Below are 26,209 nucleotides of genomic sequence, written 5' to 3'. Positions count from 1 at the left end.
TCAGTGCCATCTGCTGGAAAGTTAAGAAAATTAGGTCTTTCCAAATCCCAAAATGTGTATCTTGGGGGGGGGGGGGCAGAGTGGGGAGAATAGTAAGGGGGTAAATATACTATTTTATCTTTAAGTACATAGCTGCTTAACTTCCACATCATTATCAGTATAAACCCAAATTAATTACAAAGCTCTACAATTAAAGTTTAAAATTTATAATAAAAAAAACCACCCTAAATATTTCTTTCTCTTGATACATTTCTTGGTTTCTAAAATATTCTTCTGCCATTCTGCTCTACACATGAAACTCAACATGCCCCAACATATCTCAGCACTATCTGGTTCTTTTACCAAGATCTAGGACACTGATACAGATATAAGAGACACATGAAATACGTCTAGACAAAACATGCATTACATATATTTAAATGCAGTGTGTACTTGTTTTTAGCATCTGACAAAGTTTTGGTGGCAGTGAGTAGACTGACACACGATGGGATCTTTCTAAAGTGCTTTCACCACCTTGAAGAGACATATATAAACAACATGACCCAACCATTCAATTTTCTTATAAATAAAAACTGCAACACATATTCTAAATGATAATATAGAAACGTAAAAGGTTGCTTAACCGATTTTAATAACATGACATAAAGCCCCTACACTTGATAGAATCGTTATGCAAAATACATAGATGAATACTGTCTTCTTTTAAAAATATAAAATAAATAAGCAAGACATGTGAAAATAGGCAAGTTTCATTAAATAAATGAAAATTTTAAAAAAAGAAACTTTTGCTTTCCATATCATTTGAAGAAGGGAAATTATCATTTTAAACAATATTCAAGTTTATTAAACAAATTAAAAAAAAAGTATTATAAAATGTTTAACTGTCATCAGCTTCGAGGTTTATGTTGCTCCCGAATTTTGCATATAACTGAACTTTCAGATCTGCTAACACTCGCTGAATTGATTCCACTCTGGCTTCTAAGGCGTCGATTTCTTCTTGCAAATTTTTCTGGGGGAAAAAAAAATCATTTAAATTAATTCTATTCAATGGATGGTTTCTGAGCATCTGTGGATGAAATAATATTTGGGAAGAATTTTAGGTCAAATTTTCTAAACTTGGGACAGGCAGCTAAATAACACGGATAATTAAATCTAAACCAAAAGTCTGAATGTGGCCATTTTTAATTCAGGATTTATATTTGCTTATTATAGAATAAATCAAGCCTGTCTTCTCGGTTTTTGCTGATTTAAAAAACAAAATGGATAAAAGAAAATTAATTCCTAAATTATCACACTCTTAATAAAGAAAGTACTTTTATACGAACACTTCTGGTAAACAGTTTATCACAGGCCTGGCTTCTAACACAGCCTCTTCCAACTTCCCACAAAAATAACTATGAAACTAGAAGAAAGGATAAAAATTCACACGACCAACACTAATTAAGAGTAACAACTTACAGTCAGAATCTGGGAGAAATTTTTACCAACTGCGAGGCCCCTGGAGCTACTGTGAGAGAGCGCTAACGAGGGCCTCGTTTATGACACAGAGCAGCACTGCCCACGTGAAACGCATGGGATGTCAGAAGTTCCTTCCTGGCCAGGATCAAAAAAAGGATTTCTCGGGGCGCCTGGGTGCCTCAATCAGTTAAGCATCTGCCTTCGGCTCAGGTCATGGTCCCAGGGTCCTGGGATCAAGTCCCACATTGGGCTCCCTGCTCAATAGGGAGCCTGCTTCTCCCTCTGCCTGATGCTCTCCCTGTTTGTGCTCTCTCTCTCACAAATAAAGTCTTAAAAAAAAACAAAAACAAGAAAAAAGGATTTCTCCTAAACATGACCAAAAAAATATGAAGTCACACAAATGGCATACCCATTAATACTAGGAAGAAGGGAAGAATGCTAGTATTGACAATGTTATTCTTTTAGAAATCTGGCTGATGAATCTCCAAGTATAGCCCCCAGATCGCTTGGAAACTCGTTAGAAACACAAATTCTGGGGCTGCGCTCCAGGCCTCCTGATTTGCAAATTCTTGGGATGTCAGTGATTGGAATTTTCAACAAGCCCTCTGGGGCACTCTGATACATGCTAAAGGTTTGAGAATCACGGCTATAAGAAACAGAAATAAGACGTACAGCTATTAGAAAGGAGATAAAACTTCTCTACCCAGAAAACCTAGTTGATGAGTGAAATTATAACATGCAAGAAAATTATTTTAAAAGCACAATCCTGGGATGCCTGGGTGGTTCAGTCATTAAGCGTCTGCCTTCGGTTCAGGTCATGGTCCCAGGGTCCTGGGATCAAGCCCCGCATTGGGCTCCCTGCTCCGCGGGGAGCCTGCTTCTCCCTCTCCCACTCCCCCTGCTTGTGTTCCCTCTCTCGCTGTCTCTCTGTCAAATAAATAAATAAAATCTTTTAAAAAATAAATAATAAAAAATAAAAGCACAATCCTATCATGTATCACTCATTTCTTAAAAACCCCTGAAAGGCTCCTCTTCGCCTTACGGCCGGGTGAGTGAAGACTGCAGCCCACAGGCCAGACTTAGCCTGATGCTTGTCCATGCAGTTTTCCTGGAATGCGGCCACGGGCATGCATTTACACGTTCTGCTTTCATGGCAATTGTGACCTAGCCCGGGTGGCTCACAAAGCCTGAGATATCTGCCGTCTGGCCCGGCACAGAACGCTTGCTGACCCCTGCGAAAGTCAAGTCCATTTATCAACTCGATTGACAGAGTTCTTCAAGCTGTGGCCACAATTTCAGATGCTCCCAAATATCCAGCAAATTAGAACTTCTCTTAGTTGTGTTTCTGTGCCATGATCTTTTTATGACCATTTACACACGACCATCACACATGAGTCTGGAACATCCTGCCCCCCATTCTGGGGAATACCCACTTCCTGCTGAGCCATCTCCTTCCCAGGGAGCCCCTCCTGACCATGCGCACTCCTCTACTCTATGTTCCTACAGCACCTCTAGGCCCACACCACCTTCCACTTACTAGTTATGCTTGCTGGACTTTCTCTTTCCATTTACACTGTCTACTCCCTGCAAGCGGGAACCAGGCATATTTCATTGTCCTCTCTGTGCACTGGTTCATGGCAGACGCTAATACAGAGTAAGCACTCAACAAATATTCCTGGAATGAATGAATGAATAAATGAATAACATAATAAAGGTTCACTAGCTGTGGGGGGGTGGGACGGGGAGGGTGGCATGTTCATAGTAGTGACAAAAACCACCAACTATCTTGAAATACTTCCCACTAGATGGTTAGGATGGTTAAAAAAGAACAAAATTACAAAATTTTACTGTGAAAGAAAAGATTTAAACACAAGCGGAAACACCAATGTTTCTGCATAAAAAGATTCAGGAGTAAAAATCTTAGTTCTTCCTAGGGTTTATTAAATATGGGTTTAATTCAGAGAAATTTTTGCTTTCTACGACATTTGAAGAAGGAAGACTAACATTTTAAGTAATATCCAGATTAATTAAGCAAACTGCAAAAGAATTAGAAAATGTTTGATTGCCATCAACAATCTCAGGCACAACGTGATCGCTCCTTTCACAGACAGCTGGAGGGCGTGTGAACTGGAAACTCCTTTTATATCATGTCTCAAATGCCTCAGATGCTAGTAATGACACCTGCCTGGTTATTTCCCTAAAAGAATTTCCTAGACGAACCATGAGAGACGACGGACTCTGAGAAACAAACTGAGGGTTCTAGAGGGGAGAGGGGTGGGAGGATGGGTTAGCCTGGTGATGGGTATTGGGGAGGGCGCGTTCTGCATGGAGCACTGGGTGTTATGCACAAACAATGAATCATGGAACACTACATCTAAAACTAATGATGCAATATATGGGGATAATATAAGAATAAAAAAATTTAAAAAAAAACACTAATGATGTAATGTACAGTGATTAACATAACAATAAAAAATTTTTTAAAAAAAGAATTTCCTAAATGTGAAAAACACTCAGGTGTGTAAGAATGCTCACTGCAACATTACTGTAGGAAAATACTGGAAACAAATTCATGTTAACAACAGGAGGGCAATGAACGGAATTGGTGTCCACTAGCATGACGTTTAACAGTCGTCAAAAATGATGTTTTTGTTTTTGTTTTTAAGATTTTATTTATTTATTTGAGAGAGAATGAGAGACAGAGAGCATGAGAGGGAGGAGGGTCAGAGGGAGAAGCAGACTCCCCGCCGAGCAGGGAGGCTGATGAGGGACTCGATCCCGGGACTCCAGGATCATGACCTGAGCCGAAGGCAGTTGCTTAACCAACTGAGCCACCCAGGCGCCCCAAAAATGATGTTTTTAAAGCATGTGTGCTTGGCCCAGAGCAGGCCCCTGATGAAGATTTGCTGGGCAAATGAACATTAAATAGAATGAGAAAGTACTTCTGGTGGGAGGTTAATTGACCAAAATGTGAAGCAAACCTACAGAGAAAAGAGAAGGTAAAAACATAAAAGAAGCAATGAGAATGTTCATGATGGATAGTTACCTCTCGGTAGTGGGATTACAGGCAATTTTCCTTTTCTACCTTATGATACTCTACAGTTCCCACACAGTTAGAGCATGGGTTCTGGAGTCAAAAGGCCACTCCCTCTGTGTCACCCTGAGTAAGCCCCATGACCTTTCTCAGCCTCTACCCTTCAATCCCTTCAATTCTAAATTGGGATGAATGGGCCCTATCTCACAGAGCCCTTGTCAGAATTAAATACGATCATGCCTGCAAGGCTTTCACCGCATGCCTGGGACGTTGTAAAAACCCATGGAGTATTATTACCTAGCACCCGTTATTTCCCTACACCTGGAATTAGCGTGTCCTTTGTAACACACACTCTAATGGGAGCGTTAGCCTCCCTCACCCAGGGAAAGACTCCAGCATACCTTTGCTTCTTCTAACATTTCCTGTGTTTCTTCTTGAGAATGGCTAATGAAAACATCACCAATTTGATAAGGTATCATTAAGCAATCATCATCTGCAAGCATGATGTCCTCACAAGCATCTTCTAAATTCTGGAGTTGTTTCTAGAAACACAAAAGCAAACGGCAATGAAAAGCACACTCAAAATCTGCTGATAGGGGTGAGTAGCCAATTTTAATTTGGGGACACCAACTCTGTGAAAGACCCTTTCGCAAAGGTATCACCACACAACCTAAGACTTCCTTACATTTCTAGATGGCATTTCCTAAGGAACCCTCAACAGCTAAGTCACTGTCCTCTAGCTACTTCCAGATTGCTCCGAGTGCCTGCAGAGGACAGCGGGCATCTGTGCCCACTCAAAATGTCCTCCTACCCTAACAGGTTCCGCTTGGTGCATTCTGCCTTCCTATGGTAGAACAGAAACAGAGCAAACCGCCATTGCTCAGCCTTGCCTGATGAGAGGAGGAAAGCAGCTACGACTGACATTCCACAGTCAACTGCACTGGGACTGGACCTCGGCTCAGAGGGTCACATGAGGAGAGGATGGGCACAGGCCTGACGTGCGGGGCGGGCAGGGGCTGGGGTGGACCCAGCTGGAGGCGGCGGCGGGCTCGGGGTCACTGCAAACAGCAGCAGTTCCATCGCCAGCCACGGTCTCTGAGACGCGGTTCTGCGGCCTGCTCCCGGAACCCCCGCCCAGGCTCACCCCCTCAACAATCTGTAAATTCTCACACAGCCCTTCAACAAGGTCTTTTTTCTTACACCAACTAGAGTGGATTACATCATCTGCAACAAAGAGCCCAGAGAAAGAGAATCACTGAATTCAGTTTTAAAAAGCTACAGTGTAGGGACGCCTGGGTGGCTCAGTTGATTAAGCGTCTGACTCTTGATTTCAGCTCAGGTCATGATCTTGGGGTTGTGGGATCAAAACCCACATCAGGCTCTTAGGATTCTCTCTCTCTCTCTCTCTGCCCCCCCCCAATACCCCCCTTGCACGCGATCTCTCTCTCTCTCAAAAAAAAGCTATAGTGTAAAGACCTTTCATTTTTCTTAAATAAGATACATTTCTTTAGTACCTTTTTTACTTCTATTTCCTCCTTCAGCTCTGTAATTCTACTTGTATTCCGTGCAAATTTGTTTATCTTTTGTTGATCTTCAAAAGTAACGTTGACATCTTCTGCAGCCTGAAAAAACATTTTAAATTTTTTGTAGAATTAATTTTCCTGGAGAAGTTATAGGTTAGCTTTTTATATAACTCTGAAATAATTCAATAAACTATTTGCTCTCATACAGTCAAGAATCCCCAAAGGTACAGAAAATCACAAACATAGGCCTTATAAGTTTTTGCTCCACAACCTCAAGATTTGTTCATACATCTATCATCTCTTCTGACAGTCCACAGAATAAAGCGTAAGCTACAAAAACATTTCAAATATAAACAATTAAGAATAAGTCCTGAGTCAAGTCAGCCAACTTTGGCCTAGAGCAGAATTTCTCGAGTTAGAACATTCTTTCATCCAGATAACTCAGGGAGCAAATGATGTGGTACTGAGTTCTGGTAAATGCTTCATACCAGTTTCTGCTCTCAGAGTTAAAACCTGCATAAGCTTATTAAAGCTGTCAGAAATCTGACAGTTTCTAATGTTTAATGCAAATGATATACTGGCTAGAAGGTTACTACATACGTCAGTGACTGTATTTCACACATGGTAAAAATTATGTTTCTTTTAATGCAGAACCTGTTTACATGTCTTCATTAAGAATAAGGTATAACGTACTATAAAACGAGTAAAATCGAATGTTTAAAAATATTTACCGTGATTAAATTTGTAAATAAAATTAGAGTACTTAGATGACATATAGTATCTATAAAATCATAAAATAACATTCATTGAGCTCTTACTATGTATCAAGAACTTTCTAAGTGCTTTATCATCACTGTTAATCCTCTAATAAATCTTAGTAAGTAGGATCATTAGGAAGTAGAACTATTTTACAGATGAAGAAAGTGTGGCACAGAGAGGGTAAGTAATTTCCCCGAAGTCACACAGCCAGTAAGAGGTAGAATTCGATTTCAACCCAGGTAAGCTGACTCCGGAGTCCAGGCAGGTCCACTAGCTCTTAGAAACTGAAGGTGAAAATGAATGTGGGCAAGCAATCATGCACATTTGTAAAAGGCAGCAGGAAGTCCTTGGCTTTCATCAGATTCTCAAAGGGGAACCATATATTAAAAAAAAAAAAAAAAATTAAATACCAGATTCTCCTTAGAGTTTCCCCTCCTTTATAAAATAAGAACAACAGCACTTGTAAGGGAGGAAAGAGAGAGCGAGCTTCAACAAAGACTATTTTTGCTCTTTTGTAATGATTCACAACAACCACGCCTCATCCCTTCGCCTGGTCTCTCATGACCAGTCACATAGAAGTATACACTTTTATTTCTCCGGAGGTTGAAAGGCAACCTGTTGTGTCAAGCAAGATTGGAGCTCAGTGGACAGAACACCAAGGCAGACACCTAGAACTCAGCACACCGCCCCCCCCCCCATTGCCCCGGAGCTCTCAACACACAACAAGCACTTTGATATGCATCAGGCTCAGCATCAGAGACCCAGAGGATATCCTGAAAAAATCCTTTAGATCACGATATATATAGCTTTGAATGTTCAACCTTGGGCATGATTTTTATGACTATGGAAGTTGGGAAACACTGAGCTGCACTATAAAAACCAAAGGAAAGTCCATATTCAGATACCCTGGCATTCAAGTGACTTTGCCTACATAAGAGCTAGCAATTCCTGAAGCAAACAGGGAACGGAGAATTCTAGAGAGTTCCTGCTTGCCTGCAGAGTTTAAATACTGAGGCCCCGCAAACCTGAATATGTATTTATAGACGCATTTGTCATCGTGAGGCTTGAACAGGGTAATTCCCATGAAAGCAACTACCACGGGACCGGCCTAACACACAACTGAGGCTAATATATTGTTTCCGAATTTGAATCTAAATCCCGCTTGATCAGACTCATACACACGTTTTCTGAAAAGTCGTGGAGGAATTTGGCCACCTGTTTCTATCTTTCCAAAGTAGGCATTTCCTGTCCTAGCCTCACTGCGCAGCGCCCCAGCATGTACTTGGGACCATGTACTCCGTTTCCTTAACCGTGGTTTTCTCACTGGGGTTACGGGCTACAGTCGGCGTGTGAAGTCCGTGGTTAAACTGCATGCCACCCAGTGGAGTTCTGGGTGGCATTCTGTTTACAGCAAAAAGTGAGAAGTCAGCACCTTCCATGACTAACGCCAGTGGCTTCTTTTCATCCCACTGTTCTGGAACATTCCTACATTGCGCGAAGCTTCATTTTGGCGGGGAGGGGCTAATTCTTAACTGGGGATCCAGAGACACTAAGAAGTCCCTTTACCCCCTGAAATTGTGTGCAGCATGGCATGTCCTGTAAGTGCATTCCTCTGGAAGGGTCTTCACAGTTTTCCTCAGATTCTCAAAGGGATCCACACCCCCAAAGGTTAGGGACTCCTGCGTTAAGAGAAGCCAAGGCAGTTGTACTCACTGCCGCTCACAAAGTCACGAGAACTCAAAGAGAAAGGAGTTGGTTCTTTGAGACAACACAGAGTGGCTGAAATAGTGAATGGATTCAAATCCAAGCAAGGAGGAACTTGGGACAAATTATTCAACTTTGTAGCCACCTCAGGTTTGTTACCTGTAAAATGGGGATGCTGGTTCCTCCTACCTTGCAGGGGTGATAAAATGAGGACCTGTGGATGGAGTCACCTTTCAATAATGATAGCTAGGTGCTTTATTTCCTGAACAATCCTTACCCAAAAAATCATTAGAGAGGAAGAACAGACAAAGATCTAGAAGAAAATTCTGCTAGGCTGGGGAGAAATATGACTGCTCAATATTTAAAGTGGAAATTAAAATTCCCTAGACCCTGACTGGACCCTTTTCTTCAAACTCAGCATCTTACAGGATTATGAGAGGAAAGTGAACCACACTCAGTCTTGCCCCACTGAATCTTGGCTATTACCAGCAGAATGTGGACTGACAGCTGGGTCCATCAGTGTCCTAAGAGCCTAGGAGAAGTAAATTCTGGCCAATTTCAGTCTGCCTTTATTTTTGTTTTTTAAAGGTGTCTGCCAAGTCTCCATGATATAAAATTTTGCTTTGTATTTTTATTCACTTTTCACGCCTACAGTACAGTCATTCATTTTACAACTACTTGGTAAATGTCTCCCACATGCCAGAAAACTGCCATAGTCCAACCCTCATGAATACCTGCAAGCTTACATTCTAGAGGAGGTGAGCAAAAGACAAGATGAACAAGATGATGCTAGATGATGATGATATACGTGATGGGGAATGCAAAACAGTGTAGGGGTTGCAAGTGTTAGGGGCTAAGGAGTGAAGGGGGCTTCCTTAGATAGGGAGGTCAAAGATGGCCTCTCTGGGGAGGGGATATTTGTACTGAGGATCAGGAACAGAAATCAAACACAGTCCTCTGATGGCCAAAAACCAGATCTTGGAAAGCAGACCTTTGGAGAGGAGAGGACTAAACCACCTCACCTAATCATCTCACCAGAAAAGCCATGACCCACTGGGATGTAAACGTGTTACAAATGTAAAGTACTCCAAATTGCAAACAGTTTTTATTAAACTCAAGAGGCTATCCCTATGATATTTCATGCTTATTCACTGACATACCCATTTGCTCCCAGGGCAGGCAGAGAGCCAGAGTGTATGTACAGTTAACCTATCAGAAATTGTTCACAGCACTGGAAAACACCTGCAGGAGGCTGGTGCATCTATCACATCAGTCTTACAAGACAAAGAAGAAAATCCTTCATGCTCTGGCCACCACCCATCCGTCAATATGTTCATTTCCTATCTTGGCTCAACCTCCCCCGATCCTCTGTCATTCTAGCCACCCTTTCCTTAAATGTACCTAGCGTCTCTGCAGGTGATCCTCCCCCTCTAGAACACCTCATCCCTTTCCAACATTCTCTTCCCCTCCTTATGTCATTGTATAGATCACACCTTCTCACGAAAGCCTTCTCTAGTCACCAACAGACCTTACTCCAGCCCTCATGTCACAAGTCCTTTCTGTCATAGTTCTTAGCAGAGCTGGAAATTCTACAGTTTTCTGTGTGACTATTGCCTGTATGAGTAATGCCTGCTCTCCCCCAGAACGTAAGTCCTACAATGCTATGAGGATAAGGGGATATAAGCATTATTATTGCTCATCACTGCTTTTCACCTAAAACTGAAATTGTGCCATATTACATGCTCAAAAAGTTTGCCGAATGAATGAAAATATGTTGGTAATCAAAAGTCTTGACAAGTCCAAGGTTCAAATCGTTTTCTTACCATTCCCTCGACCTTTACTTCATCTCTCTGCACTTCGGTTTGCATATTTGTCAAAGAGGGCAAGGGGAGTTGGGGGGGGGGATATGCAACTAGTACCATCTATGGAATTAAACACCGTACCCAACAAAGGGCCCTATTTATTTATTTTTAAAGATTTTACTTCTTTATTTGACAGAGAGAGACACAGAGAGAGAAGGAACACAAGCAGGGGGAGCGGGAGAGGAAGAAGCAGGCTTCCTGTGGAGCAGGGAGCCCGATGAGGGGCTCAATCCCAGGACCCTGGGATCATGACCAGAGCCCAAAGCAGACCCTTAAGGACTGAGCCACCCAGGCGCCCCGTCAAAGGGCCCAATTTAAGTACAAAATAGAGGTGGGGTGAATCTCACAAAGTTTCCTACTCATCTGAATCACCTTAACCCTGAACCCTACCCTGGTACTCAGTAAGAATCTGTGGATGATAGACCAATAGAGTGAGCAAATCATCCTGGTTTGCCTGGGGCAGTCCTGGTTTTTACACCCTGCAATATGCTCAGACTATGCATATTGCTGAGTATGAGAGCCAAGGAATTTGAAGCTGAATGCAAGCAAATCCCTGCAGCCAGGGGACTTCCATCAGACAGGATGGAAGTTAAAATCAGAGGCTCTAGAGTCAGAATTGTGCTCACTTTAATCCTAACTTTGTGTGCACTTCAACTGCCTCGTCTGTAAAATAAGAATAAAAGCAGTATCGGGGGTAGGATTAAAATAATGCACACAACTCGCTTAGGCCTAGCACACAATGAAAAGGAAGGCCTCCATAATTATCAGATGTTATTATTTCTTTTTTTTTTTTTTTAAAGATTTTATTTATTTATTTGAGAGAGAGACTGACAGACAGAGAGCATGAGAGGGAGGAGGGTCAGAGGGAGAAGCAGGCTCCCTGCAGGGAGCCCGATGTGGGACTCGATCCCGGGACTCCAGGATCATGACCTGAGCCGAAGGCAGTCGCTTAACCAACTGAGCCACCCAGGCGCCCAGATGTTATTATTTCTTTGCCCCCTCCCCATTTTATTTTTCTTCCATCTAGATATTTCTAAGCACCTGCGTAGACGCAGTGACTCATACGCTGTAAACAGCAGGAGTTCAGCTTGCTAAGTAGAATAAAAGGTGGGCTTTGGGAAAAACAAAATAAAACCCGAGTTTGAACTCCAGGTCTGCCTATTAGCTGAGTTTTTTTTTTTTAATTTTTTTTTTTTTTTAAGATTTTTATTTATTTGCGAGAGAGCGAATGAGAGACAGAGAGCATGAGAGGGAGGAGGGTCAGAGGGAGAAGCAGACCCCCCGCCGAGCAGGGAGCCCGACGCGGGACTCGATCCCGGGACTCCAGGATCACGACCCGAGCCGAAGGCAGTCGCCCAACCGACCGAGCCACCCAGGCGCCCTTAGCCGAGTTGTTTCGAGGCCACCAACCGCTCTGTTAAGTTTCTCCATCTGTAAAGTGGGAGCAAGCCGCGTCTTCGCTAAGCTGCGGGCAGGGTCAGAGATAATCAGCAGACGGCTTCTTGGCGCGGGCCCGTCATGCATCCTCGACACATCGAGGGCGGGCGTGGGCGGCTCAGGGCTGACACAGCGCTCCGGGGCCGCGCCACCCGGGATGCACGGTCCTGCTCGGCTCCTTGAAGCTGCGTGACCTTGGGCAGGTGACTGCACCTCTCCGGGCCTCCGCTTCCTTACGTGCCCAGGACAGAGGCTGCAGGACCCATGTCTGTGGACTTGCGAGGGCCGAACGTGACAACCCAGGTAAAATGCCCAGCGCGATGGCCAACGGCAGCCCCCGGGGCCTTCGGCTTCTCACACGGCCAACGCCACGGCCTGCGCCGCGGGTCCTCAGGCTCTCCACGGCCGTTCTCGGCACCGCGACAGGCGACCCGCGGGCCCCGAGGGTCCCGGCCCGGCTGCCCCGCCTCGGCGGCCCGGGGGCCCGAGAAGACCTCCCGGAAGCCGGGCGCGGGGAGGCCTCGCCGCGGGGCCGCCCGCAGGGCCGGCGGCCTCGGCCCCGGCCGCACGCCGGGCTTCGGGGCCGCGCACCCCAGGCGGCCCGCGCCCGGCCCCCGGCGGCCGACCCCCGCCCGCGGCCCGAGCATCCCGCACCCGGAGCGCCCCACTCACCGCCTTCTTCATGGTGGCCGCCATCTTGGGACTGGACTACGGCGCGCGGCGAGGAGGGCCGCCAGGGCGCGCCCCGGGCCCGGGCCGTCTCTCGCTCCCCGGGGGCCCGGACCTCCCCGCAAATACAGCACCGCCTCCATATTCCTTCCTGCTGCATCCTCGACCCGTGACTCCCAACGTGCGGGGCTCCGGGAGGAAACACATCCTGGAAGGACTTGGTACGTGCCAATTAAAGGCGCAGGCAACGCCCTGTGGGCCGACAGAAAGTGGGGGGTGTGGCGAACCGCCCCGGGGTCCCGCGCCGGGCAGCAGGGGGCGCCCCGCGCAGCGCAGCGCAGCGGGGCCGGGGCGGGGCCCCGACTGGACGGAAGGGCAGTGCCTTTCATCAGTTCCGCAAACTCGTAAGGAACAATCGGCATACTTTGTTAAAGAGAGCTAAAAACAGATGACCTTGGCTCTAGGATGTGAGATGTATGTGCCCTGATAATTCGCATGGTATGAGGGAGGAAGTACTCTTAATTGATTCAACAGTGTTAACGCGTAATTACCGTATAGCCTGACACGTGTGCCTCCCTATTTCTTTTCTTTTTCCTTGTGTGTGGGGGGTTCCTTTATACTCTTAACACTTATTGAACACCCCAAAGATCTTCTGTTTACATAGGTTATATTCATCGATATTTACCATTTAAGAAATTAAACAGAGGGCGCCTGGGTGGCTCAGTCGTTGGGCATCTGCCTTCAGCTCAGGTCATGATCCCGGGGTCCTGGGATCGAGCCCCGCATCGGGCTCCCTGCTCGGCGGGAAGCCTGCTTCTGCCTCTCCCCCTCCCCCTGCTTGTGTTCCCTCTCTCGCTGTGTCTCTTTCTGTCAAATAAATAAAATCTTAAAAAAAAAAAAAAATTAAACAGAATTTTTTAAACATTAATTAATTCATTTAATAAATAAACCCATTCCATAATAATATTGTATTATTATGTATTATTAAAAAGTAACATTTTAAATTATACGAAATCATTGGAAAGCGGCATGGGCTTCTGAAAACAAGGAAGAGGAAGAAGGATGGAAGCACTGTTGGGCCAGCATCCAACAGTGTTTTGTACCAGGGGCTCTGGGTGGTGGGGCTGTTCACCAAGACAGAGTCTCATGGCCTGGGAGAGTGTTGATTGATCCGGACAGATGGACGGACAGGGGGCTGACTGCTGGCAACCATGCTTACTGGCTCTTCTGACTCTGTATCTCACCATCTCTATCACCCCTGCCCCAGCCGTGGCATCCTTTGAGCTGATCTCTTTCCCAACACAGAACCAGTTCTCTAAGTACAAATGGGGCCTTCTGTGTCTTCCATTAAGCATCCTCTCCTTTCCTTAAATTTGAGCATTTCCAGCCTCGCTTCTGGTTCCAACCTCGCTTCTGGTTCTTTCCCTATCTGTCTGGACCAATAAAAGAAAGAAGTCTGTGGTGCCGATGCAGACAACTGGAGACTGCAGGTCAGGAAGGAAAATCACCAGCCACCACTCGAGAATACTATCCCCACTAAGGGTGACTGAACACATTCCCTTATACCAAGTTGAAAACTGGCCATCCATTGACTGGATTCATGATACGGTGTTATTAATAGCTATGAGAAAGAACACTTAAAATAATAATAATAAAAGACTGGGTAACCACTAGTATGAAAACTTCATGAGGAAGACACAAGGAAAGAAGTGGTAAGTATGTTGACCGGAAAATTGAGGCGGGGGGGGAGGGGGGAACCCCGCCTACCCCCATCTATTTGGATTGACATGTAAGCTTCAAAATTGTCCAGACATGTCCTGGTTTAAGATTCTGTCACAAAGCAAGGATGGGATTTCATAGCAGTACGTGCCCGTGTGCCCTGCAAAATCCGCGCCACCTGCCTCAGGCTTCTGGTTCTGAGACTTAAACAGGAAACCTTGATGGAATTACACTTTTCACGTTGGCCATGAGGAGTAAGAAGCCAACCTTACTATCACGTAGTAATTTGTTCCGGGCCTGCAGGAGGCGCCCAAGGGTCGTGTTAGCGCAGCCATTCAAGGCAGTGCGGATACTATTTTACCAAAATACATACAGGACTATTATTTTCTTAATTTTCTAAAATATAATCTACTTTTAAAATTTAGAATAAATATATCTTAAAGGGGCATTTAAAAATCTCTGACTTAAAGTGAAAACCAGTCTCAACTTGCGGTTGGAGCAGATCTTAAGTAAATTAAATCTCTACTCTGGGATGGCTGTTGAGAAATTGTTTCAGCTGAGATTTGATCCAAAGGGGAAGGTAACAGACCAAAAGGGAGCAGGACCAAGTGCTGCACCTGAGTGCCTTCCTTACATGTCCTCCTCTGGGCACCTCATCTGCTTGACCCCCCACCCTCCCAGAGTGGTAGGGGTGGGAGGGGGGGGAGTGAAGAGAACCTTCAATATGGAATAAAGGTCGTTAAATCATGGTATATTTAAAGAAACAGAAGAAAAGGTTTGGACAGGAAAGAGAAGGAGAAGGGCAAGAGATGAAACTGGCCAACCAACTGGCCTGCTTACACAGCTCCTCGCCTCCAACCATCTGTGGCTAGGAGGGAATAGAGACGCAGTCCTTAGTTCCCCTTTTTACAAAAAGCCAGAAATGTGGAATTTTTAAAAATGTGAAATCTCTTGTTGTTGAAAGCTTCCCTCAAAACTTCACATATGTCAGACAGATGGAAAGCACAGGGCACCCACTCATTTGTGACCTCCAGTAAACCTCCCCATATGCATATATTATGGAATGTTCTTACCACCAAATTTTTCTCCTAAATGAAATCAGAAAAAAATTCCCTAGGTTTACTGAAGTCAAAAGCTGATACAAATTAGGAACTCTATCTCTTACTGAAAAATTTCATCCCCAAGCTGATTACTTTCTCCCCTTGTCACCTCCTTCCCATACTTGCGCCATGATCACCAGACTTTCCTCTATGTCCCTTCATGAATAACTCTTGACCTCCAGTGGACCCTTTAAATCTAACTCAAGATTTAATCTGTCCTCTAAAGACTTCCTTGGTTCTCATTAACCTGTTCCATCTTTAAATTCTGCACTTGCTGCACAATTTGGTACTTTTCTAAGCTACCACTGTATATGCCTTAACCTTCTCTCTCTTGTACTTCTTTTGAATATCTTACTGAGATGGGTAATGTAAAGTAGTGTGAGAGTTTGTATATGGCTCAACAATTTTGTAAATGGTTTTGTCATGACCCTCTTTGAAATTCTCTGTCTTCCCATTGCACTTAGGGTATAATTTAGATTTCTTACCAAGGCCTTGCCTCCATCTCTGATATTATTTCATACCATCTTTCCCCTCAATATGCTCCATCTTCTAGGTGTCAATTTGTGAATGATACATGCTCCCTTCTGCCTCAGGGCCTTTGCACCTGCCAATCTTGCTATTCAAGATGCCCTTCTCCTGTTTTTCACCTGGCTAAATTCTGCCTATCCTCAAAACTCAGCCTCCTTGTCCCTCTATCAAGAAATCTTCCTTGAACACATCCACCACCCAGAAAGAGCAGCACTCCCCCCTCCCCGCCCCGTTATAAGCCTCTCTAGCACATTTTCTTTTGAAATATGTCCCTCCTGTTATAGTGGGAGCACCAAGGGGAGTCGACCATGCCCGTTTCTTCATCTCTATAATCACAGCACCAACAGGGAAAGTAAGGAATGGACAGATACCAATGAATAAATAAATGTGTGAATGAATGTGTAATTAAAGATTAACACAGTATCATATAAAGCAATATAGTTGTTGATAAATTCATTCAGCAACACCGTACAAGAGTCTATAGTGTATTTCCATTCACTGTGTGTGTGTGTGTGTGTGTGTATGTGTGTTAGATCTGGCTCCAGTGCCTCACACAGTGAGCACATGGACTCATTGCCTGAGCAAGCCTTCCCTTCTTCACCAGGTGGCCTGTGAGTCCAGGATCTGACGTTTTATTTTTCTCTTTGCAACCCCTCAGGAACTGTGTACACTCTTGTCTACACTCTGCAAAGCAAGATTACACAAAATCAAGGAAACCTCTCTTTGGGACAAAATATAACCATCTCTCACTAGTATGAATTCTTACCTTAAATTTTACCTGGCAAAAAGCAAAGCACTTTCCAGAACCCTCAAATGTATGCATTGGATTTAGCCCTTTTTATAAAACAGACCATTAACTAGCCTGTTTATTTCAAGAGTACATGCTTATAGCAATTTTGATATCGAGAAACAAGTCGGAACTTGTTATAAGTAACAGTCACAACATAGCCTCAAATTAAAATATAAATTCCCTGGTGTGATTCATTCAACAAGAACCTCATTCACACCTGACATTGAGCCAGGCAGCCTCGTCACATAGATGCTGCTCTTAAAAGGATCTGTTTTGTCGTGGAATGGGCATCTACCATCTTTTGAATACTTTTCTCTATATTTGGGGGCATTTCCAGGTCACGAGTGTCAGCCCTCCAACCTGGAAGTCAGAACTTAATTTCCTAGCATCCTTGAAGCTCTGATGCAGGCCTGTGGCTCTGGGTCCGGCCAATCAGATTCCCCAGTGGCGGGATGGTGACCAATGAGGAGAGAACAGTGGAGGGAGGTGCCCAGAACCGGGAGGTGAGAGCAACCTGGCAGAGGAGGCTCAGGTGTCCCCAAGCAGCAGGAAGAGAGCCCTTGGCCTCAGTGACTCAGACCCAGAGGTGCTGAGATTGTAGCAGCCAGCAGTCCTACAAGTTCATCTCAATGTCATCCCTAGCTGTTTGCCTCCACTGCGGATCCCAGGTACCTCACAAAGGGTCTGTACACGTTTCAACTTCCTTTTTCAAATTCTGCTGTATCTAGCTACAGGATCCTGCTGTTCAACACAAAGAACCCCACAGAGCTTCTAAAGGAGAGTTATTCCTCTGTCATTGGAAATTCAGCTGAGATGATCAGGAGATGGAAAGGCAAAATGGCACAGCACCCTTAGGCTGCTGTGGGGGCGAAAATCTTGCTACGTTGCCAGCCCACACACCAACGCCAACTATGGACGCTGAGCTGATTTTCAATGCCTTTTATTTTATAAATCACATACTCAAGTAACCGTGGGTTGCATTTGTGTCGGATTGACACAGGCCTTCGTGAAGAGACGTCAGCTGAAGGCAGCACCTCCCCGAACCAGCACAACCCACGGCCACAGAATCCTCGTGAGCTGGGAGGGCTCCCACATGCAAGTGGGAAATGGATCGAGGGAAAGGGAAGGGGCCACTGCCTGATGCTTGGAAAACCTCAAAGGCGTCGGGACTAGGCTGAGCCAACAAACCTGGCTCATTTTTTGACGACAAACAAAGGACGAGATTGAAGACATCATGGGACTCAGTGTTGTCAATCATTAATGCTTCCATGGTCTCCAAGCAAAATCCTTGGCAGGTGCTGAGGCCAAAGAGAGGCAGAAGGAGCAGCCCCTGCCCACGCCCATTCACTGCCACCAGAAGAGAAACGAATGCTAAGAAATGTGTAGAAAGCAGTTAAATAAAACGAATAAACATTTTTATTGTTTAAGAATAATTCTACTTCTGGCCACCGATTCTGAGAAAATAGGTCTAAAAACCATAAACAGACTATTTATACAAGAGTGCTTAGGAAAGCGGTGTTTATAAAAATGAAGCATCTCAACTACTCTTAACGGTTTGGCAAAAGAGACCAGTTTAAGTGGCCCATAGGGTCCTTCCCTTCGTGAGCACTTGTCGCAATGCCCATTCTGAAAAGTAGCAGCAGAGGGAAATGTGGAAAAACAGATCAGATGCAAAATTACAATCCAGTTTTGTTTCTAAAAATCATATGTATATAGATATAGATAGATACACTTAGAAACGTATCGGAATGAAATACATAAAAATGTCAATGTATAACCGTGATTTTGTAGATATCAGAAATTGAATGGAACTTTTTACTTCCATCTTTATAATTTTCTGTATTTTTAAAAATTTTTAAAGTGAATATGGATTAATTTGTATTCAGGAAGAAATTAATATTAAGGTAATTGATATGTAATAATGCAAGATATAATGAAACCTGATGCAAGCTATAAAGTGAGCACATTGTGATTCTAGCTAGAATCTAAAAGTCTACCCATAGATAGAATATATAGGAGGAAATATACAGAGCTATTCTTAGCAAAGTTGTCACTGGGTAGTAACATGAAATCTAATTATTTTATCTTATTTGCACTTTCTTAAATTTATTTTAATGATTATATATTACTTTAATAATATTTGGGACACTTCTTTTTCAAGATATGACTATGGTCCTACCCTTCTCAATAAAGAAGGCTAGATAATTTTCACATTCCACCCATCACAGGAGCTCAATCATCAGAAGCAAAGGATTTAAATCTAAATAGGTCCTCCACATTATTGTCCTAAGTTTCTGAGAAGGAACAAGAAGCTCCCTGAGATATAAATAGTTAACAACAATTTTTTAAAATTTCTAGAAATTTCCATCTTTAATGTAATGAGCACGAATCTTATAAAGCATGTTTGCTACTAGAAGTAGCGTTCAGGGGCACCTGGGTGGCGCAGTCAGTTAAGCGTCTGCCTTCGGTTCAGGTCATGATCCCAGGGTCCTGAGATTGAGTCCCAATCGGGCTCCTTGCTCAGCAGGGAGCCTGCTTCTCCCTCTGCTTGCCACTACCCCTGCTTGTGCTCTCTCTCTGACAAATAAATAAATAAACTCTTAAAAAAAAAGTAGCATTTATAATCTATAAATGTTTGTTATAAGAAATTATTTTGCTGACTTAAGCTTACCTAAATATACTTTTTTATAATGAACCTAATATTAAATAGATATAAAGATATATAGAGATCTCTCTCCCCCCCCCATCTATATAAAGATTACATTTGATTGTCTGCCCAAGAAGAATTACTCCTCCTAAATATGTGGAATTTGTTTCCCCACATTCATCCAGTTCCCCTTCCGGCAATAGCCCTGATTTTAGTTTAGAGAACTTCCTCTTCCTCCCTCCGGTGGTCAATATTACATGTAACTTGCAGAGACATTTGGCCAAACGTTTTGTGTGTGTCTGTGAAAGTGTTTCTGGGTGAGATTACTATTTGAATCATAGACTGAGTAAAGCCCTTCCTAACGTGGGTGGGCCTCATCCAATCAATTGAAGATCTGAATAGATAGAACAAAAAAGGAGACGAAGAGTGAGCTCTTCCTGCCTGACCGCTGTGCTGAGACACTGGTCCTTTCCCATTTCCAGACTTGAACTGACACATCAGTTCTGCGTTTCCAGCTTGCCAACTGTGGATCTTGGGATTTACCTCTGTAATCATGTAAGCCACATTTTTATAATATCTATCTCTCCTATCTATCTAGCTACCTATCTATCTATCCGATGGCCTATTCATCCACGTTCTATTGGTTCTGTTTCTCTGGAAAACCCTGACTCATATACTCCCAATTAGTCCATGTAATCTGGATGGGCTCTAACACTCTCCTAGAACGGGGAGCATAAGAACAGGCTTCAGCCAATCAGCAAATGGTGGCCGCACGATTGTTCAGGAATCAGCCCATGACCAAACTTAGGCCCATGACAACCAGGGCTTCTGATTAGCATGGGCACCAGAAGATCTCTCTTCCTGCTAGCTGTGAACCTGTAGGAATGAAAGTTCTGGAACAGGGGTCAGCATCTTACCATATAAAAAGTGAGCTCGTTTGAAAATGGAGCCAACACAGAAGTGAAGCTGAAAAGTGGAGAGAGGTGAGAGAGAGGGCCTGAATTTGAAAGTGTGGCCCTGGACCCACTGAGCTAAGCTAGCTCACGTCCTGAACTTTTCAACGACATGAGTCAATTTTTTATTTGCCGATGGGATTTTGGCTTCATTTCCTGTGACTTATAATCAAAAGAGTGTGAACTGGTATGTTCCAGCCACAGCAATGTCTTGACAGAGCCTGAGACAAAGGCTTACTGCAGGGAGTCAATATTGGGAGGTGACCCTGGGGAACCAGAGCAGGGGGTGGGGGTGGTGGGTGCTGGGAAAAGTGAAAAAGGGCAGGACAGGAAGCTGTTCCCAAGGCCATTTACTGAGCTAGTTACCCTGTGGGCAACTGGACTTATCCTTCCTGGGAACTCTTTGAGACACTGTGTACCACGTATCACAGACTTGTGCTCACCACAAAGACAGCATCTATCCATCCATCCGAGTTTGGTCAAGGGTTGCCCTGGGTGGTTAACTTGTTTGCACTTCCAGGTTAGTTCTTGTGCCAGAATGGCTGCAGAAGCTACCTGAGGCCAGCAGCAAATCCCCAGGAGGTGAGGCAGGGCTGAGTAAGGTGCACCTTTGCACAGTTGTTTGGTAGGCGAATGGCCAGGGTGGAAAGATAAATCCAGGTTGGCTAGAAGACAAAGCACTAAAGATACCCAACACCATTAAGTATCAGGTATCAGCAGAACAGAAATGCCTTCCAAGATTGGACTTCACCATTTTTTTATGAACTTGGAAAAAGAGCAGGGCTGAATCCTGTGGAGCCCAAGCAGGACTCAAATACTGACATCTCCTATCACTCTTACTTAAGACTAAATAATCCCCTTTGGGAATTCCCTGATGCAAAAAGTCTTAGGTAATCGTTCTGTTGCAGAACAGGGTCAGATCAATTGTGCGTAGGTAGGGGACGGCTTTCCCCTGCAATGAATGAATGGCCCCACTGTTATTCATCACTGGAAGTGATCAGTCTGGATCTGACAGATGAGAACTAGGGAGGTGGACTTTAGATCAGGTGAAGAAAAAAACTTTCTCACCTTGATCCAGAATTTAAGAAGGTAAGGGGAGAGGGACCTGCCTTGTTCACTCATGCATACATGCAGCACATTATTGAATGTTTCCAGAAAAGCCACGTAATTTTCAGGGCCTAGTGCAAAATGAAAATGGTGGTGGTGTTTGGGGCTTGGGGGGGGGGCGGTTGTTCAAACATTATTAACAATTTCAGTGTGGCAACAGCAGAGCATTAAACCAAGTGTGGGGATCTTCAGAGCAAGGGGCCCTAAATGTCATCTGCACGTCAGTCATGGCGCTAAATTTCAGACAGACATCAGCAAACAAGACACATCCAGCATCTGTCCTCATGAAGAGTCTAGGCTGGGATACATGCTGTTCCCTCTATCAGTCTCCCTTCCCAGGGAATTTCCACAGCCTGAGCACTTGCTGGAGTGAGTTTGATTCTGTATTAAATAATTTTTCATGCCACTTCCTCCCTAAACCTCCGGAACTTACCTGAAGAATCAGTGATACATTCCAGTGCAGAGTGGGGAGGTCTGGCTATGCTGAGAATGTCAGGTGTATCTCCAGGAAGCACATTTGTCCCAAGGGGCAGCTTCCTAAGGGATTGTCAAGTATAATTTTAATTATTAGCCACAGTTGGTTTATAGTTTGATTTAGACCCTAACTGCTAAATAATCCCACTTTACCACACAGGAAGTTCCCACACTCCCTATCCTCTTATATCTGACTGCTTAACATAACTTCCCTGTCTGCACAACCTCTGAAGATTTTTGAGTCCAGGACTGCTGAAATCCATGGTATTCACTAGCGAATATTTACGGTATTCCTCACATATGTTTTCAGAGAACATCTCTGCAGCCTCCAAAGCTTACCAAACACCAACATCGACATAGGGGAAGAAAGTAGCCAGACCCAGCGCCAACCCCCACTAGTTCTGCTACGTTGGGGAATGAGAGCAGATGCCAGCATGAGAAGTGTGAAGGGGGCTCAGGTGCAATCAGGACACACGAAGGTGTTTACGACTCAGGTGTTCCTCGTAGGGGACTTCCTGTACTTACCTTGCCGTGGGATAACACTGTTTACCTTACAGGAATGTGTATTTCTTATCACTGGGTTATATGAATTACTCTTATCATATTCTTACCTGTAGGCACTTTCACTTTAGCTTATGCTGGGATGGGTTCTGTGTATTAATGACTAAATTCATAGGAATCCCGTGAAGATCTTAATTCTGAAGGAGGCACCCCCAACTGCTGAAAATGCTATGGGATGGTTTTATTTCAAATATAAGAAAAGAAAAAAAAATTGAATCCTCAGGTACATTTCATTTAAAAATCTCTAACTCACACTCGAAAATGTGATGCTTTATGTTCAAATTTACCATAGTGAAGATAGTCCCCAATTAAGTAATAGATATTTTTTCATTTCAGAAGTGATCCCTTTTTTGTGTGTATATTAAACTTCAATAAAAGTTTTCTGTTTAGGGCGCCTGGGTGGCTCAGTTGGTTAAGCGACTGCCTTCGGCTCAGGTCATGATCCTGGAGTCCCGGGATCAAGTCCCGCATCAGGCTCCCTGCTCAGCAGGGAGTCTGCTTCTCCCTCTGACCCTCCTCCCTCTCATGCTCTCTGTCTCTCATTCTCTCTGTCTCAAATAAATAAATAAAATCTTAAAAAAAAAAAAAAGTTTTCTGTTTAAAACAATTCTATTGTTTTTTCCCCTGGGTTGTATGATTACAGGTGATGTTTGTTGGCTTATTTTAAATTTTGTTGCATTTCCTAAGGGCCAGGGATGAACTGTTAAAGCCTTAATTCTTTCTCTAAATCCCACTTTTGTCCAAAATTGATCACCTAATGAGCATTTGAGAATACAAGTGTCTTCCACCTGGTGCTCTAGGCCAACTACTTTTCAGATCAGAAAGGAGACGTGTACCTGGCCCCACACACTGAGATAACATTGTTCTCCTGAGCAAAACAAATCAGTTTCAAACGTTTCCAAGCTACCTAGAACAAAACAAGGAAGTTAGCTGAGATCATTTTAAGGAAAAATGCTTACTCACCATAAACCCACCTCCACGCAATTATTTCCTCTGTCTTGGATCCCTAAGAATTTTGGAGTTCATTCGGAGGAGGTGAAATTGATGGCATCATGGAGACCCATCTGCAGAATGCGTTATTCTGAAGGAGAAGCAGGGTGACTTTTGTCAACAATCTTGGGTCTCAAATTCAGATGCCTGAGAGGGACACCAAAACGTGTGATTCACCCAGCACTTTGAGTCTTAAGAATTTGAAAGCAGGGGCGCCTGGTGGCGCAATTGGTTAAGCATCAGACTCTTGGTTTCTGCTCAGGTCGTGAGATCGGGCTCGCAGCTCAGCCTGGACTCTGCTTAAGACTCTCTCTCTTCCTCTCCCTCTGCCCCTCCCCCGCAAAGATAAGTAAATAAATCTTAAAAAAAAAAAAAAAAAGAATTTGAAAGCAAGAATGCTAATCAGATATTCTGCCGGTATTCAAATGATACCTGTTGCACGTCACTCTGGGTCTCGGTGTCCCAAAGCCCTGGTGCTGATAATTCTTTAGTGGTGGGTTTCTATTTTGGAATCCCACACCCTCACCTTGGTCATCCAGCCACACTTTTGCAAGCCTCTATCCTATGCCAGATAAATTCCTTTACTAATTAGGATAACCAGCACCAGTTTCTGTTGCTTACAACCAAAAGAATCTAAGTTGCTACCAAATCCAGAAGTTCTAGCTCCACCAGGCCTCAAGAAAGGCCTGCAAATGGGAGCTGTTAAACCATCAGGACTCTCACTCCATTTCTCTCGGCTCAGCTGCTCCAACTTTCTTTATCTCTGAGAACTTTCCTTCTGTACTGCTTCAGTTATAGGGATGTAGGGAGTAAAAGATGGTCTCCTCATAACTCCTGATCAAGAGACCAGTTCACACTAATGAGCAGGCTATTTCCCAAATCCCAAATCAATGCTTTGGAGTAAGATCCAAGTGGCCCATTTGAATCAACTGTCCACCTGTCTTGGTTAATGTATGGCCAGAATCCATTGTCAAGTGCCATCATGGCTGCCAAAGGCCCAGGCCAGTGGAGTAGGGAGAGAAGCCATTTCTCACTAACTCACCTTTTTTGTCTTTCACATGGGCTTCCTCGAGTCATGATTCTGGGAAGCTCTGCACTGGGATCTGTGATCACTGCCTGGTACCTAGCATAAACCTCTCTGTGTGTTTCATGAGATTGTTCATCAGCAGAGACCATGATTTTGTAAGTGTTGTGGAAGACAGTTCCTTGAAAGCTCATTAGTAATAAAATAGTAGGGAATAGTCACTTTAGAAACTGAGCTTGGTCTTTTGTGCCTTCATTCATTGTCCTAATTAAAATATCCTAGTTGAGGGGAGGTGGATGGAGGGATGGGGAAATAGGTGAAGGGGATTAAGAGTACACTTATCACAATAAGCACTGAGTAATGTACAGAATTTTTTAATGACTATATTGTACACCTGAAACTAACATAACAGTGTATGTCAGCTACATTGTAGATTAAAAAAAATTAAAAATTAAGAAAATATAAAAAAATAAAAATAAATAAAATATCCTAGTTGATTTTACCTGACCAAGAAAAGAAAGAAGGAAGGAAGGAAAGAAAGAAAGAAAGAAAGAAAGAAAGAAAGAAAGAAAGAAAGAAAGAAAGAAAGAAAGAAAGAAAGAAAGAAAGAATTGGTCTATTTATATCTCCTGGGCTGTAGGCATTAAGGTAGCAGAGGGACATAGAACAATACTATACTTGGAGATAACAGGGAGAATTGCTTGACTGTGATACGAATAGTTCTCAATCATTTGAATTTCACATCCCAATACATTTTTTTTAAAATATGGACTGTGGAGTAGTATCATCAGAGAGGTGCTGACTTTTTATTTTGCTAAGGAAGGACATTAAACCAAGAAAGCTTAAATCTAAAACCAACAACATAAAAACAAAGACTTTACCATAAAAAAAAAAAAAAGGCTGGAAGAGAATAAAAAACGACCTTTCTCCATATAAAGCTGCTCTTCTAAATTGTTCCAGCTTTATAAAATACCCACTGGAGTGGTAGACCACCAAGCAACCCTTTCCAGTGAACTTGAATTTGGAATCCACTCCATGACACAATCTACCTTACCAAAGAGTGAAGTTTAAAATGGGGCCAAAGACAACACCACTTCCATTAGAATTCTTCCCTCCTACAACCAAGGTTTTCAACAGAAGTGAAGGCATGTTCCCCCATCTCAGTGTGGTGTCCTTCTGGACATGAAGTGCTAGCTGGAAGCAAAACAGAGCCTTATACCACCTGCTGGCCATGCGCCAGGCACTCTGCTAAGTGGTATCCATACAACCACGTATGCATTTGGTAATATTCTCTTTTTCACTGATGAAGAAGCAGAGGCTGGGAGAGATGATATTACTTGCCTATAGTCACGTAGGCTGATCAGTTCTGCAGCTGGGATTTGAACCCAACTGCATCTGTTGCCCAAGTCCACTTTTCAAACCATGAGTTTTCTCCTTGAAGATTCAAACAAGGATTTTGACGACCAAGAGACACACACATTTTCATTTTAGAGAAAAGGTATTTATGAAATAATTCATTTTATTTTGGACTCCAGACTTGAGACTGCAGAAAATGTTAACAGCTCTGTTGCCTGAGTCGTGGTGGTCATCTTGTTGAATAACAAAATATCTGAGTCACTTAGACTTTAGAAAACCCACGAGGAGCTTTATTTGTGATTGACTGGTTTTGAAATCAAGTCACAACCTCAGGCATGAGGATCACATACTTATTTATGTTGGTGAGATAAACTGATTGTAAGTGTTATGTAAGTAAAAGTGAATAGGTTGACACCCCTCGGGACATTGTTAATGGTGAAACTCTATGGACTCATTGATCACATGTCTTCAGAACAGGGCAAGGGAGGCTTTTCATTGCATCCTATCAAACTGC

The 26,209-nt window shown here is 43.6% G+C and overlaps 1 protein-coding gene across 2 annotated transcripts; it reads right to left on the bottom strand.

Moving 5' to 3' along the window:
- Positions 1 to 609: 609 nt before the first annotated feature.
- Positions 610 to 12,624, bottom strand: PFDN4 (prefoldin subunit 4). Of its 2 annotated transcripts, none has more exons than XM_045885974.3 (4): positions 12,450 to 12,624; positions 6,007 to 6,114; positions 4,894 to 5,034; positions 610 to 1,009 (listed from the first exon to the last, which is right to left on the bottom strand). In XM_045885974.3, the coding sequence occupies exons 1-4, from the start codon at positions 12,471 to 12,473 to the stop codon at positions 878 to 880; spliced, it is 405 nt and encodes a 134-aa protein (XP_045741930.1). In that variant the 5' UTR covers positions 12,474 to 12,624; the 3' UTR covers positions 610 to 877. The 2 variants fall into 2 exon arrangements, with proteins under 2 accessions (XP_045741930.1, XP_064429446.1); XM_064573376.1 differs by lacking the exon at positions 12,450 to 12,624 and adding an exon at positions 11,751 to 12,013.
- Positions 12,625 to 26,209: the final 13,585 nt, after the last annotated feature.

This window comes from Mirounga angustirostris, unplaced genomic scaffold (genome assembly GCF_029215605.1).
Source record: "Mirounga angustirostris isolate CCGP_5_RB_7025 unplaced genomic scaffold, mMirAng1.0.hap1 SCAF_10, whole genome shotgun sequence".
NCBI lineage: Eukaryota > Metazoa > Chordata > Mammalia > Carnivora > Phocidae > Mirounga > Mirounga angustirostris.
This window is presented reverse-complemented; position numbering and strand designations above follow the sequence as displayed.

Excerpts from the sequence above, each read along its gene's own strand:
- PFDN4 (XM_064573376.1), bottom strand. The coding sequence starts at position 11,864 with ATGCATGACGGGCCCGCGCCAAGAAGCCGTCTGCTGATTATCTCTGAC. Across the intron at positions 6,115-11,750 it reads TGGAGAAACTTAACAGAGCG|GCTGCAGAAGATGTCAACGT; the intron begins GTTGGTGGCCTC and ends ATGTTTTTTCAG. Across the intron at positions 5,035-6,006 it reads AGGAAATAGAAGTAAAAAAG|AAACAACTCCAGAATTTAGA; the intron begins GTACTAAAGAAA and ends TTGTGTTTCTAG.